At 37.5% G+C, this 17784-nt stretch overlaps 1 protein-coding gene across 6 annotated transcripts in view; it reads left to right on the top strand.

The window, feature by feature from the left end:
- The window catches only part of ARHGAP21 (Rho GTPase activating protein 21), a 206695-nt gene that overhangs the window by 140994 nt on the left and 47917 nt on the right, over positions 1-17784 (top strand). For 4 of the 6 annotated variants that reach the window (XM_067562379.1, XM_067562381.1, XM_067562384.1 and 1 more), the window contains 3 exons: positions 3644-3698; positions 11685-11741; positions 17744-17773. In XM_067562379.1, the coding sequence (XP_067418480.1) occupies positions 3644-3698; positions 11685-11741; positions 17744-17773 (142 nt within the window). The remainder of the gene's footprint in view (positions 1-3643; positions 3699-11684; positions 11742-17743; positions 17774-17784) is intronic. The other 2 variants (XM_067562382.1, XM_067562383.1) reach the window with 2 other exon arrangements.

The raw sequence follows: 17784 nt of genomic DNA, 5'->3' as shown, positions 1-17784 counted from the left end.
AGAGCCTATCAAATGTGGGTCTTCATGCTGGTCTAGATTCTGTTTTAGTGCTTTAGTTTTGATAACTCTTCTGATGCTGAATCAAGAATTTTAAATTTGACTAACAGCAAATATGACACAAATGAGGTTATTTGCTTGATTAGTACTCTCCACAGACATCTCTAAGAATTAATAATGCTGTACCTAATGTTTTGTTCAAACTGTCACTTTGGTGTGTGGTGTTCCCGATCCACTTTATATAAGTGATAATCTTACATACACTTTCATGAGTGTTAAAAGAATGGGAGATTTTAAAAATATTTCCTTAATATCTTGGCATCTAGAGTCAAGATTCTCAGATGTATTTCACAAACTAGTAAGATTGGGAAGTCCCAAACCCCTTTGCCTCAAGGTTCATATAAATTAACAATCAAATTTAGATCAACTATTTGAGTAAAGCTTCTTCAGTGACATTTTATTTTTACAAATGTTGGACTTCTTTTGGTGACTTATTCGAAATTAGTGTTTAAATTTTATTTGACTAGAAGAAAATTCCCTTTACACAGCTCATATAAACGAGCATGAAATATGGGTGGGGAGAGTAGGAGAATGGCTTGATATTCTGCTATATTAAAGAAGTCCTCGTCCTCTATAGATGCTACATGAATGGGAATTTTGCATTACCAGCTATGTGACTTCCTGATATAGAGTCTAAGATTCCAATGCTGCAGTTGGAGCTGCATGGGAGAACCCTTGCATAATTTGCATAATGAGGCTCTGTATGAATCCTAAGGTCAATTCTAATATTGAAGCCTATATTTTTCAGGAGCAATAATTTAAAATTACGGTACTTCTCCCCCTTCCTCTTTTTTCAGTTGTTACTCTAGAGTAAGGGGTAATCATCTTTAAACAATACAACATAGAGTATTGTTAACAGTGCTGTTTTAAAAGATTTGTTTATAACTTTACTGCTTATATCATCAGGTAAAATGGGAAGTGTACATTTTCTTGTTAATGTCTTTGAAACGTACTTTTGAAGACATATTTTTATAATAGTTTACACACTTTTAGCTTTATTAATCTACTTCTGTAATGATAAAATTGATTTTCAAAGTTAAAGAAACTACCATTTGGCATAGTGTACTGCATATGTTCAAATTAATATTTTAGGAAAAACACTTTTGAAATCTAATTTCCCATATGATCCTATTTTGAAATCCCACCTTTTGTCTGTAGTCAATAGCAAATGGATAAATGGATCACAGAACAGAAATGTCTTGTATGTAAAGAATAACTAAGTGTATGTTATACCTTCAAGAATGAATGAGGATTTGCTTTTTTGGAAAATAAGTTTTATTAAACTGAGTTCTGACCTTTTATTGAAACTTGAACAGACTGACCTCTGTGTAAGTCTGGACTTGAAGTTCAGTCCCCTTTTTAAGGGGGAGGGGAGAGAAAGATGGAGGAAAAAAAAACCTCCCACCTCCCACCAGGGCACTTTATTTTCTATTGACTACGGTGAAATCTTGGGTTTCTCCATTTTCCAAAACAAGGCGCATGACATTTATTTCTAATGCTAAAGTTGCCATGTTGCTTTTAATTTTTGCCATTCCATTTCAATGCAGTAAGCAGGATTTACATATTCCAATAAACGTTCATCAGTTATAGTTAAGTCACATAAGGAAGGTTTTAGATCAGCTCTAATATTATTGCGTAAGCCAGTCAAGACTCACTGTAAAACTGATTTGGAATCGATTCAGACTGGAATTTTAGAACAGACTGCCTTGTCTGATACAAAGATAAGATTTTGTATCAAGATCCATTGAGCACATCAGGAAATGCAATGGAGACTCTTAGAATATGTCTACACAGCAAAAAAACAAAACCAAACACCACGACAGAGAGTCTCAGAGCCCGGGTCCACTGACTTGGGTGCTGTGGGGCTAAAAATAGCAATGTAGACACTCGGGATTGGGGTGAAGCCTGGGCTCTAAAATGTGCCAAGAGAGGAGGGTTTTGGAACCCAAGCTCCACACTGAGCCTGAAAGTCTATACCAAGGTGGCCAAACTTAATGACCTCCTCCCCCCCCCTCCGGGGCTGAATCCCCACTGGGCAGAATCCTCTAGCCCCACCACCGTGCCGCAGGGCTGAAGCTCTGAGCTCCCCATCCTAGTCTGGTAGGCAGAGAATCGGGGGGTCATTGAGGGTTCTGTGAGCTGCATTTTAACTGTAAAAGAGCTGCACGTGGTTCACAAGCCATAGTTTGGCCACCCATGGTCTATACTGCTATTTTTTGCCCAGTCGTGTGAGCACAAGTCAGTGGTCTTGGGCTCTGAGACTTGCTGATGTAGATTTTTTTTTTTTTTTTCCTGTGGAGACATATACCCATGGTTCTTGAGCTGCCTTAGTTTGTTTTTGATAGAGCTCATTGGCATTGTTTCCAGAATAACACGTTCATAGGATTTGCCTTTGTGTAATGTGAGATTACACTTTCTCTCCAGATAACTTGTCAACATTAGTTCTGGATTAACCGAATGGATCACACTTATAATTTCTGGCTGTGTCTGACCCATCTTTTAATCCATTTTCATTCTAGCATTCCAGACTTCTGTATGTACCTAGCCCTTCTGAAAGCAGTGGTCAGTTATCTGAGACTGTTCTTTGTTTGTTCTGCCTCTGGGTTTAGTAATCCAGATATAAAAAACCAAAGCTTGACATGAGATGGCAATAAATAGCTGGCATTTCACCCATTGGCATATGTCTCTTCTGAATGCCTATGCAAGTTTTAGCTGATTCCTCCAGGATGAGGTTGAAGCATGATGGTGGGTTTGGATAGGGATGCATGCTTTGCATCCTGTACTCTGTCTTCTGTACATCTACCTATACTTGCCTGTATTGTCTTCCCTGCCAGTTTTCAAGACCCCTAAATTAATTTTCTTTAAGGTAGTGGAGAGAGGGGAGTTTTACTTGTATTCACGTGTTTGCAACTTTAATTTTTGTCCAAGAAACCCAAAGCAGGTGTCATAGGTACCCCCCAAAAAGTGTTTTTTTAGTGACATAGTATTGGTAGCTTAGAAGCACTCATAGGTGGCAAATTGCTGTGCATAAAACTGCTCCTACTGCTAGCCAAGGAAGCTGTGATGGCAGATATTCCAAATTCCCATCCAGAAGATGGCCAGATTGTTTAGCTCACAGGCTAAACATGGATGTTTATAAAAGGTTACACTGAATGCAAAACAATAACTTGCCTAGTGTGATATTATTGTGGGGGTCCTACCATCTTGCTCCTTTGCATTGTGTCGTGTAGTATTGAAGCAGGAATTTTTAATTCTGTTGAATCTCTGCATGATATCACATCTCTTATGTTTAACATATTGCATATACAAATGAACCTTAGTAAGTATAATTCTGTATGTAAAGGGGAAAAATAATGTTTATTGGTTTATGCGATGATGAAATCATAATGGCGATTATCTCTAGTGAAGAGACTAATTTCAAAGGCTAACCGTGTTCTAACTTTTAAATGGTGAGTGCTTGAATAGTTCTGACCTGGGGGAAGCAAACAGACCATATTTTAACCAGTGTCATTCTCCTTATGTTAACAGAACAGAAAATAAAATATCCCTTTCAAAATCATAAGTAATATATTCTCTTATATTTCAGTGACTGCATATTGGAACTTAGCGTTATGCCTAAAGACGAAGACATCCTTCAATTGGTATGTTGTGTTTCTGAAAACGAAAATAACATATACTATTGAAAAAACTCATTGGTTTATTGAAAAATTTTTGAACAAAGTATGCTGCTTTCTGAATATTTTAAATCTTTGAACATTTACTATTAAGTAGTTGGAATCTCAACATTTATTTTTCTATTACTCTTTAACTCCCATTCTATTTGCTCACTATCTTTGAAACCTCAGGATATGAAAGCACCAGTAGTTTCAGGACAGGAGGAAAAACACCTCAGTTCATGACATTTTTCTATGATATTAGTAAAATACTGAAACTATATTAAAGTGGTATTTTAGAAAGCATGACACTGTCACTCTTGGTTGTCTAACTTTATTTAATTTAGGTTTCTTAGCATTAGAACTTGAGAAAGGGCTGTTTAAAAAAAATTGCTAAAATTTGTGAATTTTTTTGCACAGAAAGAACTTACTTGCTGTGACTACATGAAGCATTTTTTAAATCAACAGGCCAGGAAGATTATCTTAGCAGTGTTTTGAATAGATTTGAGGGGGAGTAAGATTACAATAGACAAGGCCATGAAATAGGGAGCTTCAGTAGTGAAGACATTAAATTATGATGATAAGGATGGGAAGTTTTGGCTTTGTGGACAGAGAAAAAGCTGAATTTTCAAGATTGTTTTGTGTGGGAATAGTGGCAAGATTTAAAAATGGCCTGAATGAACACATAACACCCATGTTATGACTTGAATGACTGGGAGAATGGTGGTGGTGTCCATAGTGATACAGAAATGTTGGAATTAGGGGAGAGGTGCAGTCAAGAGTTTAGAGGGCAACTTAAACTTTACATAGGGTAAAAACTGGGCATCTGTGAAGAGATGCAAGACAGGCAGAGATACTCAAAATAACAAGAATGGATGATTCACACCACAGATATCCTACAGAATTCAACTTTAAAAAAAATCTGTTTTAAGTAACTTAAACCTTAAATATGGTCCATAACTCAGGTTCATTTAATTTTTGTTTTACATTTGCTAGGGCAAGAATTGGAGAAATGAATTCCCAAAATTTGTTGAATATAAAGTTACTTTAAGATCTCACTAAGCTGAAATGTTGAATGCTAAGTTTCAACCCAAAGGAAACTTCATAGCATTAAATAAATCTTACAAGAAACAGCTTTAAAAATGAAATGAAAGCAGATCTTTAGCTAGTGTAACACAAGTTGTGCCACTGGAATGAAATTTGACTTCATTGTTGCTCTTGGAGAGGAGATTTTTCTTTTAATTTTAAAAAAAATTTATTTAAATTAAAATGTTTAATCTTGCAGATTTAAGTGTTCTGCTAATACATAGAAGTTAATGTCCATTTTTCTTTGTTACAAATTAAGCCTCAAGTAAATATGTCCCTGATCACTGTTCGGTAACAATTTATCAGTTAACTTTTTCTTATACAGTTGTTATCAAAATTGTCATTAACAAAGACTTATGTAACATCCTACTGGGGAAATCCACAGCTATGAGCCCCTGTGTTATCTCTGAGTAAGAGTGAGTTTTGCTGGTGGTTAGACTGTGCGTCAGCCACACCAGTCTGTCTTCCTCACTAGCATACTCAGTGCTTTCCTGGCCCATATCTTGCCTATCAGTGAACTCCAGCCCCCAAACTCCTCAGAGACATTTTTCTACAATGCACAGCCCTTAGCACTGTGCATTCATAGAAGATATTAAGTTCGCTGCTCTGCTAAAGAGCCAGTACATCTCAGTTTACTAATTTAACTGGGGTAAATATTACTTTCCCTTCAATCACAGTACTCAGTTGGTTTATAGTAGAAGTAAAACAAGTTTACTTACCAAAGAGCATGGATTAGGTTAGATGATATCAAGTAAAAGAGAGAAAGTATAGTTACAAGCAAATAAAAGTGAAAAATACAGATCTGAAAGTCTAAAACTTAATCTAGCAAGATACAGTCTTCATTCAAGATGACTTCTTTTACCCACAATTTTTTTTCCAGTTTTTTTTACTGGCTGCCCAGGCCAAGACCCATCACAGAGATCAAATTGCTTGGTTGCTTTATCTCCTTAAGGAGAAGGATAAAGATGGAGTCTCTCTCATGTTCCCAAAGGGATTGTCTTTGTGTTACAAATCAGGAAGGTCTCCTGGGGATTCAGTCTCCTGTGTCTCTCTGGGGTGCAGGAGCCATGTTAATTCTCTCTCTCTCAAGTTCAGGAGCAGGATAACACCCACGGTTTAACTTGATAGTTTGGTTTGCTGTTAATATGTAAGAGAGGTAAACCCGCTTTATTTTGTCTTGGATAGACCTGTTTATCACCTTTACTTAGGAGAGGCTGTCTTGTCTTAAATATGTTCTAGTAACATCATACAGAGAGAATGTTTGTGGCATGTTTGCTTTCCTTATTTAAAAAGGGAAGTAAGGGTGAAATCCTGGCCTGGTGTTGTCCATGACAAAACTTGCATTGACTAGGAGTGAGGGGGAAACTGTTTTCCTGTCTGTGACAGGGTGCTCAACTGACTGATAGGGCGCCACCTTCTCCTGGTCATTCTGGGGAATAGCTTGTGAGGTTGACACCCCTTCCCATGGTCTCTCTCTTCCGCTTTGCAGCTCCTCTCTTGCTTCACAGGCTACAGCCTCTATGTATTTTCCCCTTCTGGGGTAGTCTTTCCACAATTTCTACCCCTCCCCCCCTCATTTTGAAATGAGATTTGTCAAAAACCAGTGCTTTCACATGAACAAATTTGGTTTTGACAAATTAACTTTTTTGTTGTTGTTGGAAAATGGTTTGTCAAATAATTCCTGACCAGTTTATTGATTTCAATAGGGGCAGTATTTCAGCTTAAGTGTCTAGCCTCTGAGGTTATAAAGATAACCTTCCAAATGTGAACTAAATGAAAATTGCTGAAATTCATTTCTGCAGTCTGCAGAGAGCTTCCAAAGCCTCACCTGCTGCTGGTAGTTCTTCCCAGGTTACATCAGAATTAAAAATTGAAGGAAAAGTTTAGGGAACACCTATCTTAATCCTCTCGCTTTGGAAGATTTGGTAGACCTTTCTGGCTTACAAATGAGGGAAGTGAGATGGGTAGGTGTTGGGTGATTTGAGTATGAAAATATATGTGGGAGAGTGGTGAGAGAGATGTGATTTGTTGGAAAAAAGAAGTGAGGAAGGGATGAGACTATTTAGTTTTGGGGGGAGAACTGGGAAGAACAGAGAACATATAGGAGGAGGTAGAATATATAACGTGGACAGAGAAAAAGGCATATACTCTAGGGGGTGGAGGAAAAGAGGAAAGATAAAGAAAACAAAGCAGGAAAATGTAAGCCTAGGTTAAGTATACGAAAGAGAGAAGGTGAAAGAAGGTAGAACTATAAAGCAAAAGAAACCTAATAAGTTACATTCTGTACAGTTATTTAAATAGAAAACTGAGAACATACGACACATTCTAATCCTTGTTTTTAGTCACTTAAAATGTATTAATTCTTCCAGACTCTAATTTTTTAGTTTGGTCCCATGATGATCTAATTTATTTATTTTGGCATGTTTGAGCAAAAATGGTTGACCTGCTTTTTAATAAAAAGACTTGCCCCATTATTTAAAAATAAACAATTTTCTTTTAAGTTTTAAAAAAAAAATTCTAGTATAGTTGCTTGGGGAAAAAACTAAAATGTAGCACAGAAATAGTCCTTATTGAAAAGAACCTTTGACTGTTCTAGGGAACATTGTTTTTTATTTGATTTAGCTGTGAGCCTTTGAAAAAAATCATACTATCCACAGTACAATTGGTTTGTATTTTTAGGATTTATAAACTTGAAGCAAAGGAAAAAACATAACTTAGGCATGTACAAAAAATTATCTGTGTAGTGTAAAATATAGTAAATATTTAGTGAATGAATTAAGGCTTTATAAAAAGTCCTACCACCTATTCACATCTTCTAAACAAGTAAAAGATGCATTTCTCATAGGGCTTGTGGGAGAGGGGTTCTCTCGTGAACTTCCTATGGGGTACAAGAGAAGAGATCTCTCCTGTGGACCTCAATGTGCACAGCATAGGGGTTTCCAGTGTTTTATGTCTAAATAGGTCCACAGCTTCATTATACTGTTGCCTCTTCTTTAATTAAATATGATTATTCAATTTGTTTGTATTTTTTTAAATTTTATATATGGAACGTTTTCCTATATTTGGGTTTTGTAAAGTATCCTAGGAAATTCTGTCTAAAAAAAGTACATCTAGAGAATACTAAGGTTGCATGAGTCAGCACTAAACAGTCAGGAAGTGACAATGTTGAGGTTTCTCTTGCAACCTCAGTTCTGCCTCCTTGTAATAGGCTTCAGATATCTGATCACATGCAGCACAATAAACCATTCTTACACAATGTACTGTAACAGAGAGTAGCAGTCAAAAATTGCTCTCCCATAAAGGCCACTTAATTTTGGAGCTAACTTAATTTAACAGTTAATTGTCTCATCCTCTCAATTGTTCCAGAGGAAGGCTGTACAAGGTGTTGAAAAGAAAGTATATAGTAAAAGTTTGCTGAATAAACTATAGCAATGTATTCCTTAAATACAATTTATGAATAATTTTTAAACATAGTCTGTGGGATTTTCCGTAGCACCTAGAGGAATTAGAAGCACAAGTTCGATTGAATTTTATTTGTCAACAAGTATATATAGGACTGTCACAACAATGAAAAAATGGTGTAATTATACAAAAATGACAAAAGTATTACCTACTGTTACATATGTTTGTCTAAAGAGGAGCTTCTCTATTCGGTGGATGAAGAAGAGAACCAGATTTGCAAGTATAGGTGCTTCTGTGGACACTGGTATAGGGGAGAGGAGGCCGAGCAAAGATAGGAAAAGGATATGTAACTACTATACAGGGAGAAATCAGCTTCCCTGAAAGTAGCAATGAAGCCAGGTGCAGTTCTGGCTGGTGGTTTCTGTGTAACAGCTCAGCAGCATCTAGAGTAGTGGTTCTCAACCCATGATCCGCTGGCCACTTGCAGCTCAATCAGCACACAGCTGCAACCCATGTGACATCCTCAGGGCCATACAGGTAATACATATATTGTATGGATGCGGCCCACATAACACACAGAGAGCTGCATATGTGGCCCACCATGGTAAATAGGCCGAAAACCACTGTTCTAGATGCAGTGGAATCAGAGAGAAGCCCCTGATGGAGGCGCTGCCGGGTCTGGGCCCTTTGCCCGTGAAAATTGCCCCACCTATGCATCTCACTCTATTCCGTAGTAGGGGCCTGTGACAAAATGAGGCTGGATGACTAGAAGAGAGCGCTACTATTTGGGGTCCGGCATGCAGATGGGTACAAGAGGGTGCTAGAAGGCAGATGTGTCAGCCCCAGAATGTTAACCTCCTCCCAGCTTCTAGGGAAAAGGGCCTTTATCTCTGGTGAATTAGAGGCACCTGAGCCCAATTAAAGGCAGCTCTAGGCCTATTAAAACCTCGCCTCTGGTAGAGTGGGGTAGAGGCACCCTAGGTCTGGGTTTTTTACTCACTTACACCCTTCATATGTCGGGGGCATTCCTTGGTCCCGAACTAAGGCCGATCCTGAATGCTTTAAGCCAGAGACGCTGAGAGGAGAAGCTAAAAGACTCGTCCAGGGTGTGGCAGATTTACCCCAGGCCCATTCCATGAGAGGAGGGAGCCCTAATCTGGCAAGACTGAGGGGATGCCTTGAACCTCAGTTTCAGCAATGGGCTTATCAAAATAATTAATTGGAAGGAATTAAATGGTCTGAAAAATGAGATATAGAGCTTTTGTTAAAATCTCTAGAAACTGGTATCTTGCACAATTATGCACAGTTGTACTGAATTTTAGAGCAGATTCTAGGCAAGACAGATGCTGAAATGAGGCTAGAACAGAAATGCTGCTTGGAGATTGAGTATCTGGCATGAAATATCAGAGTTTAGCTGTACTTGATATAATCAGAAATCTATTTTTCTTTACCTTAAGACAATTAAAAGGACAGAACCCCAACTGTGTGGTGATCTTTTCTTTTCTAAAAGCAGCTTTTTAGACTAATCTCTAACTTTCAACTGATGTGACAATAAATCAATCAAGTTCACTTCTGAAACAAAGCTATACTTATAAAAATGTGTGTGATTCAACGTCATTCATTCAGTGTAGTCAAACAGTGTTTCGATGGCCTAGTGAGTTTTCTTACATAACTCATAATTCTGCCCTGCTACAAAATATTTAAGCTCATTTAATGTCTCCCTCAAACAGCTATGGTTGGAATCATCTTGGAAATGATTACGTATAAACACTGGAGATAATGTTCTAGCAGGAGCAGAATGTAGACAGTTGGAAAAAAATATAAAACCTTTTGCACTCAGCTTGCCAGAGAAGAGGTGGGTAGGGCGGGTTCTAAGTATTAATACTTGTAATCTCCTTTTAAACACAAATATCACAGTAGGTAAAGTTCCATAAAAAGCTGGAGCCGCTGCATTTTTCAAGAACTGCTACTACCTGAGAGTTGACTATGAAATCTGCACTTATTGCCAAAAGACACAGAAGAACTCTCTTCCCATAGAGCTGGACTTTTCCCAGAATTGACCAGTTTTGTACCATATAGCTGCTGAATTGGCACTTTTTTCTTTCAAAGACCCTATTTTATTTTTTTCTATGTAGGGGAGTAGGTAAGGTGGTGGCAGGCCTGTATCCATATTAGAGCCTTAAGGATCTCAGTATCGTATTCTCCCAAGCCTTTAAAATCTTATGGTAGTTACCATCTTCCTATCTGTGTTGATCATTTTTCAGCCATGGGTAGTTTTCTGTCGTGAGGCACTCTTCATGTATTTTAGGTGTTATGGCCGTAGCACTCCTAGCATTTTTGATGCAAAGAGATGCAAGGACCTCCACCCTTTTCTTTAAAAATAAAATAAAACAAAACCTCAGTTTCCTGAATGACCCATTCAGCTTTTTTTAAAAGATAGATGTGTAAAAAAATAAATTGGTTGGATGTACTGTAATCTAAATGTCCTTTCAGGGAACCAGCTTAAGTACATTGTATGAGCCAATATGTTATCGTTTCAAGCCAATGATACTTAATGGCAGTGGCTTTTTCTTAAAGTGACTAGGAATTCTGTTTAATGGGGATAGTTTCAGGAAAGTTAGTGGCAGTTAAGTGTTGTGTGTTGCATTCTCATGCTGTTTCCATCCGTTTACTCCTCTAACACCTTTAGCCCTCCCTTTGATGAGATGTATGCAGTGTGTATGAATTGTTTCACCATTCCTATGGTGCTTTACATTTCTATTGTTTGCCACTTCCATGCTGGAACTCTAATATATAAAGAACACAGCAGCAATATATTGACTAAACATAATAGCACAAACAAAACCACAAATATTAGCCTGAATCTACGCTAAATGCAGTAATAGCAGAAGACAAACACTTCATGCTTTCACTTAGGTGTCACTCATAATCCAGCCCTTGTAACTTACCCAGATTCTCAGACTTTCTTCCCAGTGAAAGTTTCACTCTTTGCTGGGGCTTTCCAGAGTTTAGAGATGTCTCATTTTTCCTTCTCTAGAGCTTCCATCATTAGTTGCACAACTCAAAACATCATCTATTCTGGTTGCATCACATCTCCAACTATCTTACTTTGAATGGTTAAAAACAATAATCTCCTCTTGGGAACTAGCCCCAAGTTAGCATAAATGCATCCTTATGGGTTACTTTGGCAACTCGTAGATGTCATTTTTTAAATGTCCTCGGGTATAGACTGTAACTTTGTTAGAAAGGTATTCTAACTTGTGTTTAAATAAAACCACTGAGGCTGGATTCAGGAAAAGTTAATTAAGCTATTTTTCAGTTGGTGTTCCATCAATGACAATGTATTATCTCAGCATTTGAAATAAATGGCAGCATATTACAATTTGCTATTCCTCACAAAACTGACTGCATTGTACTTTTTGAGAGAGAGGAGCAGTTTGTTTATTTGTATGTAGCTTAATCTTGTTTTCTTTTTTTAAATTAAAGGACTTGGACTTTCAGAAAGCCTTTGACAAGGTCCCTCTCCAAAGGCTCTTAAACAAAGTAAGCAGTCATGGGATAAGAGGGAAGGTCCTCTCGTGGATCAGTAACTGGTTAAAAGATAGCTACAAAGGGTAGCAATAAACTGTCACTTTCTAGAATGATAAATAGTAGTGTCCCCCAAGGATCTGTGCTGGGACCAGTGCTGTTCAACATAATCATAAGCAATCTGGAAAAGGAGATAAACAGTGAGGTGGTAAAATTTATAGGTGATACAGAATTACTCAAGAGAATTAAGTCCAAAGCAGATTGCAAAGAGTTACGAAGGGATCTCACAAAACTGGATGACTGGGCAACAAAATGGCAGATGAAATTCGTGTTGATAAATGCAAAATAATGCACATTGGAAAACAATCCCAACTATACATACAAAATGATGGATCCAAATTAGCAGTTAACACTCAAGAAAGGGATTGTGGAGTTATTGTGAATAGTTCTCTGAAAAAATTTGCTCAGTGTACAGCATCAGTCAAAAAAGCTAGCAAAATGTTAGGAACCATTAGAAAAGGGACAGATGAGCCAGAAAATATCATAATGCCACTATATAAATTCATAGTATGCCCATACCTTTAACACCGCATACAGTTCTGATTGCCCCATCTCAAAAAAGATATTAGAAATAGAAAAGTTACAAAGAAGGGCAACAAAAATGATTGAGTATGGAACAGCTTCCATATGAGGAGAGATTAAAAAGACTGGGACTTTTCAGCTTGGTAAAGAGACTAACGGAGTATGATAGTCTATAAAGTTATGAATGCTTTGGAGAAAATAAGAAAGGAAGTGTTATCTACTCCTTCACATAACACAAGAACCTGGGTTCACCCAATGAAATTAATAGGCAACAGGTTTAAAACAAACAAAAGGAAGAACTACTTCACAGACTGCACAATCAACCTGGGGAACTCATTGCCAGGGGATGTTGTGAAGGCCAAAAGTATAATGGGATCAAAAGAGAATTTGATAAATTCATGTAGGGCAGGTCCATCAATGGCTATTAGCTAAGATGGTTAGAGATTCAACCCCATGCTCTGGGCATGCCTAACCTATGACTGCCAGAAGCTGGGAGTGGATGACAGGATGGATCACTCAATGACTGCCTATTCTATTCATATCCTCTGAAGTACGTGGCATCAGCCAGTGTCTGAAGACAGGATATTGGACTAGATGGACCATTGGCTTGACCCAGTATGGCCATTCTTGTGTCCTGATGACTTGCAATTCAATCCTTCCCAAAACTGAAATTTGTGGAATTTTGTCTCTGAATTTTGGTACTTTTGGACATGGGTTATAGTGACCAGAGGTGCTTCTCTTGTCGAGCTCAGTATTGTCCCAAATGGTGTGGGGGTGGCGGGGAGGGAGAAAACCAGCTAATTACCAGCTGAATTTATCCAGATCTTAAATATATATATCTAGCTTTACATACATAATTATACCAAGGGGCAATAAATTATTGCTCTCAGCCCCAAAACAACGTTCAAAACTCATAGATCCTTGAATACATCCTTAAAAAGAAGTTTAAAAAAATTCCTCACCTGTTTCAGATCAAATTTCTCTTTTAATGAACTGGCACTCACTTCCTGATTGAGAACAGGGCCTAGGAATAAGGACTCCCCAAAAATGACAGATAAGCAAAAGAGAAATCAGCAACAGGTGGTGGTCAGGCTCCCAGCTGTCTTAGTCATAGAGGACAGAAGGGAGTTAATCTAGTCTGCCCTCCTTTATATCACAAGCCACCAATTCTACCCAGCACCCACACATTAAACCCAACAATCAAAATTAGACCAAAATATTACAGCCCACTGGAGGCTAAACTCTTGTGTGCCATGGGCAGAGAATAGGATGGATCAAGGTGCATCAATGGCAGGGCAGTAAGTGAGATATATCCAGATAATACTAGCAAGTCACCTGCATGCTGTGCTGCAGAGGAAGGTGGGGAAAAAACCCAAGGTGTCACTGCCTATGACCTGGGGGGAAATTCCTTCCCAATACCACATATTGTAATTAGTTAGACCCTAAACATGTGAGCAAGAACCAGTCAGCTAAGCACGTGAGAGGAAGCATGCGTGATTCCACCTCAGAGCATTGGAACACGCTGTACAGTGTCCCATTATCAACTGTGGCCATCTCTGATGCTTCAGAGGAAGGAGATCCCCCCCCCCAAAAAAAAAAAAAAAACCTACCTCAGAATACATTGGTTACATACAACTGAAGAAAGAGATTTCCCCTTCTCCAATCTGCTTTACTAAGGCTGTTGCTACACTGAGAGCCAAATCTAGGGAAAATATTTGGGTTGTGGAAGAGGAGCACTAGGGCAGCAGATGACCCTGGAGGTTGTCCGTGTCATTGAGAGAGGGCCAACAGAGAAGTCAATAATTGCAAACTGCAGTGGTGTTTTTGTGATGCAGACATATGCACAAAGAAGTGATTCTAATCTGTCAATGTATTTCACATAGACCACGGAACTATTATTGGATCATAACTTTTCTTCAGTCACTACCCGCCTGATGGTGAAAGTCTGTGTACTTTACTAATTTCCCGAACCATGCAGTTCCCCCAAACTAATGGGTCCATGTTGATCTTCCATTGCATTTAATTGTCTTTGCAAATTATTAAATGTTTTGTAATAAATCATGTATATTTAAATAGACATTGTATTTTAAGAGTACTCTTGGGGTGTTTGTTTAAACAGCTTTTGGATTAAAGGAAACGCTTAATGCCCACAGAAATTAATATTAAGTTTTACCATTAAACACTTGTGGGTGAGAGCTGGGAAATGTTGCAGATCTTGTGGCCCATGGAATAAACAGATGAAGAGGATAGAAATATATAGTATTAATCTTCTCAGTAAGCCCTGTTTTATGGCATTAAGAAACTATGTTTAGAAAATATAATTCCCATCAGATAAATGACTAAAGTGATATTTACTCGCAGTAAAAAGTTTCTTTACACTGTTTATATTTTAAATGAAATTTCTGCAGTTTAAGATTTTAAGTACTTAAATATTCACCATTGGAAGGAGAGAGACTAGATGCGTGTTTTGTTTTCTTAGGATATAGCCCACCAGTAATGTGTTGGGTTTTTTTCAATAAAATGAACCCCCTTGAGCTGTATTATTGGCCATCTAGCCATAAATGAACTAAACCAAGATGCTGCAAGATGAGTGACAAGATGCACCCCTGTTTTAAAAGAGAACTGTGTGTGATGTAGTGCTCCCCTGTTAATGTAGAATGATGAAGTGCAGGAATGGGGAAGAGCACAATTCAATGGATTGATAAAGAAATGGAATATTAAGAAAGTGAAACTGGCTGGGTAGGGAGGGAAGAAGGCACACCAAGGGCTTAGTCCTCCAAGATCATCACATTGGTACCTAGTTAAACAAAGCACTTAAACATATGCTTAACTTCAAACATTCAAGTGATCCCTTTGAAATCACTAGGACTTTCCAGGTGCTTAAAGTTAAGCATTTGCTCAAACTAATCTGTAGATTGGGGCCGATGGGTGCAAGTTCTCAGAATACAGTTTTACCATGATAATCTTTTAAATCACTTTTGCCAGCATATTGTTTTAGTTGTTTCTGAAATAGAACTTTGTGTTTTAATTAAAATTGACTAAGTGTGGTGGCTGTAGGCAATAATCATGGAAAGAAAAATTGAGTTTGGATTTTAGTTGTTCTAATGCCAAATGTTGTTAAGATGCAGTGGAAATTAACAAAAATGAATGAACGTCTTAAGTTAATTATTTAGTCTAATATGAGTTGATAAAATATTTTTATAATGTTTTATTTACTTAAAATAATTTGTTCTCATCACATAGGATTAAAGATTTGTCTTCTTAATTAGCGATCCATTGTGCTAGGTGCTGTACAAATACAGTCCCTGCCCTGAAATGTTAGCATACAAATACACAGTACAAACAAAAACAAAGGGAGAGAATTAATGTTTTATAATGTAGATGGTTTTTACTCAACTTGATAAAAACAGGGTTTTTCTACCAAATCATAGCTGCATTCTTCCCTTATCTTGTAAGTAAGTAGAGCAACAGATTTACAGGAGATAAGTATAATTATAATTCTATAGCATGCCTTCATAGAACTTCATATTTTTATGGGAAGTAGGAAGGATTACAAAGCTGCAATGCAGTGGTATTGGATAATTAAAAAGAGAAACTTTGTCAGTGCTGAGCTTCCTTAGCTCTCAATGCATTCCTAGGTGTTTGGCAGCTCTTTGCATCAGGGACTTAAATGGGCTTTTAAATCAGAAGCCACTACTGTAATTTAAGCCAAACCATAATGGCTCATTTTTGTAAACATACCTTTTAGTGCAACAGGTTTGAGACACTGTATTTGTGTTTCACGTGTTAAACTACTAAGTGGAACTAATGGAGTGAAAATAATATGCACATTTTTTATTTTCTTTGATATATTTTAGATTCTGCCCAAATAGGGGTATGAATGCCAGAAAATGTATATTGATGCACTCAAGATTCTGATTTAATTCTTGAACCTATTTTTAAAATTGGTCATTGACTTGCTGATTGATGCAGTTAAAATTTTTTAGACTAAATAATAATGTTACCAGTAACTTATCCATTCATTTCCTCAGCTTATAGTATTATCGGGACAGTAATAAAATGCAGCGCTTTCGCTTCCTTAAATGTTACAATATTTCTGTGCAGGCCCATAATTGGGATTATAAAAAGGAAGGATTTAATTAATACAAATGTGGAAACTCCTCACCCTAGATATTTTTCCGCACTGAAAATGAAGCTTGGACTGAATTAGCTCATTAGGGAATTTTACCAATCCCTCAGAGCCCTTTTCAGTCAGCTCTCCTCTCTTCACAATAGTGACCCTGCTCTGCACAGATATTAAGCGGCTGTGACCATAAATACATACCTTTGTGTACATAATGTTTTTAAAAAATCAGTTATCTTCTGAAGCATATTGTTAGTACAACACTCAGGTTTCTGTGGGGTACATAATTATTACATTTCCAGTCATTTATAATTTGGGGCCTCTCTAGATCTTGTCGGTTTAGATCTTAGCATTTTTTTTTTTCAAAGTTAATGAAGCATTTTCTGTGGTGGACATATTTTACGAAGATGCAAATTCCAGCACAATTTATAAGTTAGGTCTAATGGAAAATGTTAATATTAGCTCTCCTTCCTGGACCAGACTATTTTATGTTTTTACCTTACAAACTGACAAAATTCTCCCTGGTCTCAATTATCTGCATGCTAATAATCTGTTATTTCATTTGCATTTTTCTGGCTGTCCCTCTTCCTTCCCATTTCTTTTTAAATTGTATTGGGAGCTTGTCAAGATTATAAATAGCCACTTTTTTATATGAATCTAGAAATGCAGTTTTTATATTCTACTATAGTGAAAAACATTATAGATAAAAAACTATTAGCACGCAACATGTAATGGAAGCATAGCTTGCTCCTGTTTTGTGAGGGGTGAAAAAAATGAAAACAATCACATAGGAAAGATGATTCTGCAGAATCATCCCTCTAATTTCTGGAATATAGTGTTAAGGCAGCTACGGTCAGCTGACAGTTTGTGGTTATGTTCAGATATATGTAGGGAAGGGGTGCACTGTTTCAAATGCATAATGAAGACCTCATTTCGTCATATGGAAGCAGGGATGGTAGCAGCTCAGGGGAGATGAGACAGTAATGTTGCTCTAGTGGAAGGGAAGCCTTGTTACACACAACCAGAGCGCTCTGCATGCAGCAGTAAAGATGCACCAAGACAACATGGCACAAATGTATTTTGCTTTCCGGAACAGGTAGAGAATAAATGGAAGGAGCAGTCAATAGACATGTCCACAAGGAACCTGAAGTTATTTTTTTATACTCCACTGCCCTTCACCTCCGTTGGTACCTTCCAGAAAAATTGGTATTAGATGTATTTTTAGCTTGCTGTAGCCAGCATCAGTATGACAATATAATTCTGTCTTTACATCTGTAAGCAGCTTTTACTATGTTTTCCTATTTTCTGCCAGCTGCAGTTTACAAAGGATGTCACAGCACTGGTAAGAAATGT

Source organism: Emydura macquarii, unplaced genomic scaffold, assembly GCF_026122565.2.
Source record: "Emydura macquarii macquarii isolate MOO-44397 ecotype Brisbane River unplaced genomic scaffold, CSIRO-AGI_Emac_v2 contig_2422, whole genome shotgun sequence".
Lineage (NCBI taxonomy): Eukaryota > Metazoa > Chordata > Testudines > Chelidae > Emydura > Emydura macquarii.
Note: the sequence above shows the minus strand (reverse complement) of the source record. Positions and strands in the feature narration are given on the sequence as shown.